A 9,018-nucleotide genomic window follows, 5' to 3' on the forward strand; every position below is an offset into this window, starting at 1 on the left:
TATTGTGAAGACCGTGTTCGTGCAATCTTTTGTGTGTGGTATGAGTTGATGTTATTCTTGTTTTGTCAGTCGTATGATCTCAGAGTGTTGTTAAGTGTCGGTGTGAGAGGGCACACGCATGCGAACATACACCCCCTGGTGCACTAAGCCCCTGCTAACCAGCTAGCCACTGAAGCTAGGACCGTAGATATCCCCCAAAGCCGGCTAGATTCTAGCCAACTAGCTAGTCTAGACGCTAGCTGGCTAGCCCCTGAACCTAAGCTCTGGGCAGCCTAAGATGAGTGCAATAGACGTAAACTGTGAGGACTGCCTGAAGTACAACCCCTTCTCCCAAAGACTTAAAAACGTGTTTATAGTCACTAAAACGTCTCAGATGTTCAAAATGGGCCAGGCTGGCTAGATATCAAGTCTGAAGACATTTTAAACACTCATAGTGGCATAGTTTTATATCAGATTTGTTATTGCAATATTTGTGCAGTACTCTTTTTATTTACCATGTAAACTAGATTATTTTTTAGTTATTTTGGAGTTTTTTCTAATGTTCTATTTAATTCAGACCAGCTGTGACCAAAGGTCTGAAACTTGATTTTTTTTTATATTAAACGCAAGATATATCAAACGCAAGAAACCAACATTTAAACTTATTGGTGTAATAGAACAACTATTTTATAATTGTTTTGTCTTACTTTATTTATCTGAAGCCATAGACAATCGTGTTGGGTGTGCAATTTTAAAAAACTAAGATTCCAAAGATTGTTTAAACTACTGAATGTGAACATCTAGTCTACGGTCTCCAGTTTGACTCGCTGTCAGATAGTTCTTCCACTAGTATTTATTCAGTACCAGAGAAGCCTTACTGTGCACCTAGGTTAAAGGACCTTTTGCAGGGATGAATTAAAGTTGATCCAAATATCTTTATGAAGGACGAGAGACACCAGTGAGAAAAGGAATAGTCGGGTCTGTAAACTGAAAACAGACGACGGTCCCAAACAAAGAAGGGTTTTTTCAAAACAATTGTTTGAATATGATTTGTTGTTTGTAACAGACTTCCTTTGTGTGTGTGTTTGTGTACATGTACGTGTCTGTGTGTGTGTGTGTCGGTGTATATGTATGTTTGTATACATGTGTAAGTGTACTTGTGGTGCAAATGTATGTCTGTGTGCATGTGATGGCATACCTGTGCTGCACATATATGCATGTGTTGGTGTGCTTGTCTACATATACACCATATGTATGTTTGTCTACATGTGTTGGTGTACTTGTCTACATATACACCATATGTATGTTTTGAACCCCTGCAGTATTTCAGTACTGCTTTGTGTTGGCAGCCATTTTGTTTTCATTTCATTGTTTTTAGTGTCTGTTGGCATGTTGTAAAGCTCTGTCACTTTTAATTTGTAATTACACCAAAAATAAATAGTTTTGTGTTGAAATCATTGTTTTGTTTTATTATTTGAGTTTTCATTTATCCTCTTGTCTTTATATCCGTTTTTTATGATTAAATTAATTTAATCTGAAAGAATATTTCACTGCCATTTCATTTTAATTTCCACCCAATCATCATCATCATCATCGCCATAATCCCCACCCTCCCTGTTCTCCTGTGGCCGCCCATCGCCAATCTAATCTAATCCACACCGTTCTACGCCCAGCTTCACATCCTGCTAGCCGGCTAGCATGGTTAGGGGTCATCCCTATGTTCCCCGGGTCCTATGTTCCCCGCTTTGTATGTGACCGGGGAGCGAATGTATTTTTCGTAGGTGGAATCCGGAAGAATCATGAATATTAGGGTTAGGGTTATGGTTAGGTTTAGGGTTAGGAGTCAGCGTGTGAGTTTGCCTGACAGGCTGCCTGTCCAATCCTAGCGCTTGAGGCAGAACTTTTTCCGGATTCCGCCTACGAAAAACACAGTCGTGACCGGGGAACATAGGACCCGGGGAACATAGGTACGCTCCCCATGGTTAGGGTAGCACAGGTTGGTGGTACCGTTGGTACAGCGGTCTCCATGGCTCTGAGAGAATGAGGGTGCTTGATGAATGAGGGTCACAGAGCCCAGTAAAGATGGAAGTGTACGTTATGCTTCAGTTGGTTGGTCCGAAGCAGAACGAAAAATGACGCCAGTAGGCCTACTGCGTTTTTTACTAGCGATTACTTGAAGTACTTCACTGTGCACTGAAGAACACAGTATTCTGGATTGCCAGAAATGTTACCAGTGTGTATTACATACAATTTTATTTTATCTCAAAGTAAATGAATTTGTTGATTATTAGTCATCAGCCAATAGTCATCTAAATGTTCCAGTTATTTCCAGATCTCCATTCAAAGGATCTGCAGTCCACCATAAATAAGAGCTGAACTGGGCTGAATAAGCGTCATGGAGACGTCACACTACAACATGTTTACATGCTCTCTATGTAGTGGACATGTCTGCGTGGTTCATTGAGTAAACCTGACTAACAGCAGTCTGGATGACCCCACCCCCCACCCCTCCCACCAGCCTCACCCCCACCCTGGGCCTCCCACCAGCCTCACCCCCACCCTTTGGTTAGAGACCCCCCCACCACCCCCCCACTGGACACCTGGAGGAACGGGTAGATGGAGGTTCTTGTTCATTCCCCGCTGTCTGCTCAGCCCTGGCGATATCTTGTTGAGATGCAGGGAGTGTGGTCTGCTGAGACACCAGCCGGTGAAGCAGTGATCTTTCTCGGTATTCCTCATCTCCTCTGACACCAACACACACACACACACACCAAAACTCTTGAACATTTACAAAGTAAGAGTTCTACCCTCCCTCTGCTCCAGAGCTGCACTGCTCAAAGAAGTCTCTTCCTTCTGTATTCAGTTCAGTTGGCTCCTGAAACACTAGGCAGGACTTTAACTTTGAGAAGCTGGGAGCTCCACCTATGTGTTCTCTCTCCTCCTCTCCTCTCTTCACTCTCCTCTCATCCTCTTCCTCCTCCTCTCCTCTTCGCCTCTCCCATCTTCTCTCTTTTGCCCTCTCTCATCTCTCTTCTTCCCTCTACCCCTCACCTTGCTTCTCCTCTTCACCTCCTCCCATGTCCTCTCCTCCTCTCCTATCATCTCTCCCCTCCCCTCTTTTCTGTCCTCTCTCGTCTCCACTCTCCTCTCCATCCTCTCTTCCCTCTCCTATATCCTCCTCCTCCTCATCCCCTCTGTCCTCTCCTCCTCTCGCCGCCTCCTCTCTCCTCGTGTCCTCTCTTCCTCTTCTCTTCCCTCTCCTATATCCTCCATCTCCTCATCCCCTCTGTCCTCTCCTCCTCTCGCCGCCTCCTTTCTCCTCGTGTCCTCTTCCTCCTCTCTTCCCTCTCCTATATCCTCCATCTCCTCATCCCCTCTGTCCTCTCCTCCTCTCGCCACCTCCTTTCTCCTTGTGTCCTCTCTTCCTCCTCTCTTCACTCTCCTATATCCTCATCCCCTCTGTCCTCTCCTCCTCTCGCCGCCTCCTTTCTCCTCGTGTCCTCTCTTCCTCCTCTCTTCCCTCTCCTATATCCTCCATCTCCTCATCCCCTCTGTCCTCTCCTCCTCTCGCCACCTCCTTTCTCCTCGTGTCCTCTCTTCCTCCTCTCTTCACTCTCCTATATCCTCATCCCCTCTGTCCTCTCCTCCTCTCGCCGCTTCCTTTCTCCTCATGTCCTCTCTTCCTCCTCTCTTCCCTCTCCTATATCCTCCTCCTCCTCATCCCCTCTGTCCTCTCCTCCTCTCGCCGCCTCCTTTCTCCTCGTGTCCTCTCTTCCTCCTCTCTTCCCTCTCCTATATCCTCCATCTCCTCATCCCCTCTGTCCTCTCCTCCTCTCGCCGCCTCCTTTCTCCTCGTGTCCTCTCTTCCTCCTCTCTTCCCTCTCCTATATCCTCCTCCTCCTCATCCCCTCTGTCCTCTCCTCCTCCTTTCTCCTCGTGTCCTCTCTTCCTCCTCTCTTCCCTCTCCTATATCCTCCATCTCCTCATCCCCTCTGTCCTCTCCTCCTCTCGCCGCCTCCTTTCTCCTCGTGTCCTCTCTTCCTCCTCTCTTCCCTCTCCTATATCCTCCATCTCCTCATCCCCTCTGTCCTCTCCTCCTCTCGCCACCTCCTTTCTCCTTGTGTCCTCTCTTCCTCCTCTCTTCACTCTCCTATATCCTCATCCCCTCTGTCCTCTCCTCCTCTCGCCACTTCCTTTCTCCTCGTGTCCTCTCTTCCTCCTCTCTTCCCTCTCCTATATCCTCCTCCTCCTCATCCCCTCTGTCCTCTCCTCCTCTCGCCGCCTCCTCTCTCCTCGTGTCCTCTCTCCTCTCTGCAGTCCAAAGAGCTGCAGATCAAGCGTCAGTTCCAGGACACGTGTAAGATCCAGACGCGGCAGTACAAGGCCCTGAGGAACCACCTGCTGGAGACCACGCCCAAGGCCGACCACAAGGCCCTGCTGAAGAGGCTGAAGGAGGAGCAGACCCGTAAGCTGGCCATCCTGGCCGAGCAGTACGACCACTCCATCAACGACATGCTGTCCACGCAGGCGGTGAGTAGCGTGACGTGACACACACACACACACACACACGTCAGTCAGGGCCTCACTGCTACAGACTCTCAGGATCGTACCACTGGGGGGGGTCAATGTGTGAACCAACTGTCAAAGATTCAGGGAATAACCAGGATTATTACCCCCCCAAACACAACCCAGATTAACCCAGATTGTGAGTAAACATGTTCAGTTCAGTGTTTTGTCTTTCTGTAAATCTCTTCCAAACTCTCTCTGTTTCTGAGAAAACCCTATCCTCCAATCTGAACTGAATTAACAGAGCCTTAATCTGTCCACACACACACACACACACACACACACACACACACACACACACACACACAGACTGTTCCAGAGGGTTTAAACTTGAACTTTTAGACAGTCTGCCTCTTTATTTGTCATTTTAGCTCCTCGGATCATTGACCTGACTACTAGGTCACTGTACAAGATGTTCATCTCATAATGATCACGTAACCTTGTCGTTCTCATGAAATCGGATGCTTCGAATGTGTGATAAGTGGCGAGAGCGAGAGAGAGGGAGCGATTTCCGAGGGAGCGATATGTATTTATCGCTTCGTCAAATTTTTCATAAATAGTACAGTATCTTCTCCTTCTCACTGTTGTTGTGTTTCTTTGTATGACATCGAGGCCTGATGTAAACATTCCCACGGAAGTACGGTTTTTAAGTTCGTAAGTTCGGTTTTTGAGCGGGCCCAGAGCCGACAAACGCCATCTCATGGTACTCCAGCCTCTGCTCCTAGACTTGTCTTGTTGTCTACACGCGGAGGGTCGGCTTAGCTCTGGAGGCAGAGCAGGTTGACTTGTAACCGGAAGGTTGCTAGTTCGATCCCCGGCTCCTCCTAGTGTCGATGTGTCCCTGAGCGAGACACTTAAGACCCTAACCGCTCCTGACCAGCTGGCTGTCGCCTTGCGTGGTCGACTCCGCCGTCGGTGTGTGTTAACCGTTGTAAGTCGCTTTGGATAAAAGCGTCTGCTAAATGTAGACTTCAACATGATGAACCCTGCGTGTGTGCGTGTGCGCGTGTGCGTGTGTGTGTGTGTGTGTGTCCCCCCCCCAGCTGCGATTGGACGAGACACAGGAGGCGGAGTACCAGGTGTTGCGGATGCAGCTGCAGCAGGAGCTGGAGCTGCTCAACGCGTACCAGAGCAAGATCAAGATGCACAGCGACTCCCAGCACGACCGCGAGGTGAAGGACCTGGAGCAGCGCGTGTCGCTACGGCGCGCCCTGCTGGAGCAGAGGGTACGCCGGCCGCTCCCTGTCACGCGTGCACGTCTCCGCTGTTCCGTGTTTCAATGTGTGGTGCATAGCGATCACTATGCACAACGCTACCTGTGGCGTTGAAGCTGTGAAGTGTGTGCGTGTGTGAATGTCTCTACAGGTGTGTCTTTATGTGTGTGTGTGTGTGTTTTAACGTGTGCATGTATGTGTGTGCGTGCGTGCGTGCGTGTGTGTGTTTGGATTTACGATACAACTTTATTAATCCCCCGTAATAAAGTTGTATTGTATCGTATTGTATTGTATTTATGGCTCTGCGTGTGTGTGTGTGTGCATGTGTGTGTGTGTCTGTAACTCTGTGAGTGTGTATCTGTTTGTTTGTGTGTGTGTGTGTGTGTGTAACTGTGTGTGTGTGTGTGTGTGTGTAACTCTGTGTGTGTGTGTGTGTGTGTGTGTGTGTGTGTGTAACTGTGTGTTTATTCCTATGTCTGTGTGTATGTGTGTATCGCCGTGTGTGTGTGTGTGTGTGTAACTCTGTGTGTGTGTGTGTGTATCTCCGTGTGTGTGTGTGTGTGTGTGTGTGTGCGTGCGCGCGTGCGCGTGCAGATCGAGGAGGAGATGCTGTCCCTGCAGAACGAGCGCTCGGAGCGGATCCGCTCCCTGCTGGAGCGGCAGGCGGGCGAGATCGAGACCTTCGACTCGGAGAGCCTCCGCCTGGGCTTCAGCGGCATGGCGCTGGGCTCCGCCCCCGCGCCGCCGCACGCCTCGCGCTCCGGCGGCGGCGGCCACTGGAGCCACGCCCCCCCGCCCCCGCACCACCACCTGCGACGGGGCGGCGGCGGCGGGGAGCTGAGGTCGGGGGGAGGCGGCGGCGGCGGGGGAGGAGGAGGAGGTGGTGGTGGTGGTGAGCCGGCGGCGGTGGTGTCGTCGCTCAGCGTGGCTCTGGGCCTGGCGAGGGAGGGGCGCGAGGCCAGGGAGGGGGGCGGGGGGGGGCGGGAGCACCACCACTCCTCCCGCTCCTCCGCCTCCTCCTCCTCCTCCTCCTCCTCCTCCTCCTCCCAGCGGCAGTATTACCACCACCAGAGCACGCCGCAGCTGTACCGCGAGCGCCAGCGCGACCGCGAGCGCGAGAGAGACCGCGAGCGGGAGAGAGACCGGGAGAGGGAGAGGGAGTGGGTGGGAGGAGGGGGAGGGGGAGGAGGAGGAGGGGGAGGAGGAGGAGGAGGAGGAGGCGCGCTGGTCCACCCCCACCCCCACCCCTTCTCCCAGCACCTCCCCTCCCGCTCCTCCTCCCAGTCCCTGGCCATGCTCCCGCCGCCGCCGCCCGCACCCCCGTCCTCCTCCTCCTCCTCCTCCTCCTCCTCGCAGGGGGGTGTGTACGGCGGCGGCGGCGGCGGCGGCGGCGGCGGGGGGCTGGCGGTGCGGGGCGCCCCGGGCCTGATGGCGCTGAGGAACAGCCCCCAGCCCCTGAGGAGGACGGCCTCGGGGGGGGGGCCTGGCGGAGGTGGGGGGGCCGACGGGGTCCTCAGCCGGAGCACCTCGGTGACCTCGCACATCTCCAACTCCCACCTGTCTTACTCCTAGACGGACGGACGGACGGACGGACGGACGGACATGACGTATGAATGACAAAACGGACGGACAGAAGAGATACAGACGGACGGACGGACGGACGGACAGACATGACGACAGGCAGACTCACGGGCAGACAGACAGACAGACGGACGGACACTAATAAGGACAAGGCAGGCAGACGACCGACAGACAGACGACAGACAGACAGACCGACAGACAGACACCTGACACACGGGAGGACAGCGAGACAGAGAGGAGGGAGAGAGAGAGAGAGAGAGAGAGACTAGAAGAGTTAAAGGGTGAGAAGTCTGTCGGAGTAAGGCCCGCCCCCCCCCCCCCCCCACCCCCAGCGGCGGCGGCGGCAGCACGTCTTCTGGTGACACACATTTGACCCCTCCTCCCCGACGGACGAGAGTCCTCTTTGAGGCCACTAGCCCCGCCCCCTTACGCGTGGCCTTGCCTCCACCACCTCCTCCTCTCCGTCGCCAAGGCGACAAGCGCGGTGGTTTTATGAGCTCTGAGGGGGAGGGGGAGGAGCCATCTTGTCTTCTGGACTCAGGACCGAGAGGTTTGGGTCCGCCGGTCCCCGCGGGTGCTTGCGCCGTGCGTTCTATTTATTCTGCTTGTGTAACGTTGAGATGTCGGGCATGAGGGGTGGAGCGGTGAGGCGTTTATTTCCACTGGAGGCGCATCCACCTCTCCTTGTATGATGTTCTGGTCGGAGCGGAGAGAGAGAGAGAGAGAAGTGCGAGCATCCTGCTTTGTGTATCCGTATGTGTATGTGAAGTCCCACTGGTTGTAGCCAGTTCTCAGACGGCCCTAACCCCGTTTCTATTCAGTTACAAACATTATCTGTTGATGTTTTTGTTGATTTTTTTTTTTGTATTAAGTTCAAAGAAAAAAAAAAAAAACACAAGTTGCTTGGTACATCACCAATGCCTTTAAGGGGTTCTTAAAGGGACGGTTAGGCTGGGGGGTGGGGGGGGGGGGGGGGGGGGGGGGGGAGTGAGCAACAGCGTTTAAATGAAATACCAACACAAAGAATGTTTGTAAAGAGACTCTTATATTCTAGAACAATCCTGAGTAAAGACTTTAACATCATATTGAAGAAAAAAAAAAACTGTTGCGTACGGGACGTCGTGTCCTTGGGAATCACTTGATGCATGAAGTAGATGTACTACGAAAAACATTTGTGATCATGAGTAAAACGTTAGAAATGTACGGTACTGCTAGATCGCCATCACCTCTCACACGTTCAACTCGACTGTAAATAATTACGGGAATATTTAAAAAAACAAGCATTGGTTTTATATAGTTACGAAGAGGATAGTAATTTTGATATATTCAAACGAGTATTCAATTGAACATTTAGAGCAAGAAGTCCAACAGCATTTTCTATAGGTGTCAATTACTGTGACTAATCCTAACGTATGTGTTGTTGTAATCAAAATCAAACTCTTTAAGTCGGCGCAGGAAAAACTGGAAAGATGTAATCTAGTGATAAAAATGTTGCCACGTACGGCCTCTGTGTCAAGTATTCACTGTTTTGATGAGAAGTGACGACACTAGGATGTATGCGCGGCCGAGTGCAGCCAGACGACCAGCGAACAGCCGTCCTGCCACACGGGGGCGCCAAACTGTCCTGAGAAATCTCTCCAACTCTTAAGTTGACTGACGCCTTACTCCGTCACACACA

At 51.6% G+C, this 9,018-nt stretch overlaps 1 protein-coding gene across 1 annotated transcript; it reads left to right on the plus strand.

Moving 5' to 3' along the window:
* Positions 1–2,111: 2,111 nt before the first annotated feature.
* On the plus strand, positions 2,112–7,415 carry LOC311355839 (serine/threonine-protein kinase TAO2-like; the record flags this gene model as incomplete). Its single annotated transcript, XM_084475663.1, has 5 exons — positions 2,112–2,120; positions 4,297–4,509; positions 5,589–5,771; positions 6,354–6,509; positions 6,810–7,415. 5 exons carry the CDS (start codon positions 2,112–2,114, stop codon positions 7,329–7,331), a joined length of 1,083 nt encoding a protein of 360 aa, XP_084331789.1. The 3' UTR covers positions 7,332–7,415.
* Positions 7,416–9,018: the final 1,603 nt, after the last annotated feature.

This window comes from Micromesistius poutassou (assembly GCF_964030765.1).
Source record: "Micromesistius poutassou genome assembly, chromosome: 11".
NCBI lineage: Eukaryota > Metazoa > Chordata > Actinopteri > Gadiformes > Gadidae > Micromesistius > Micromesistius poutassou.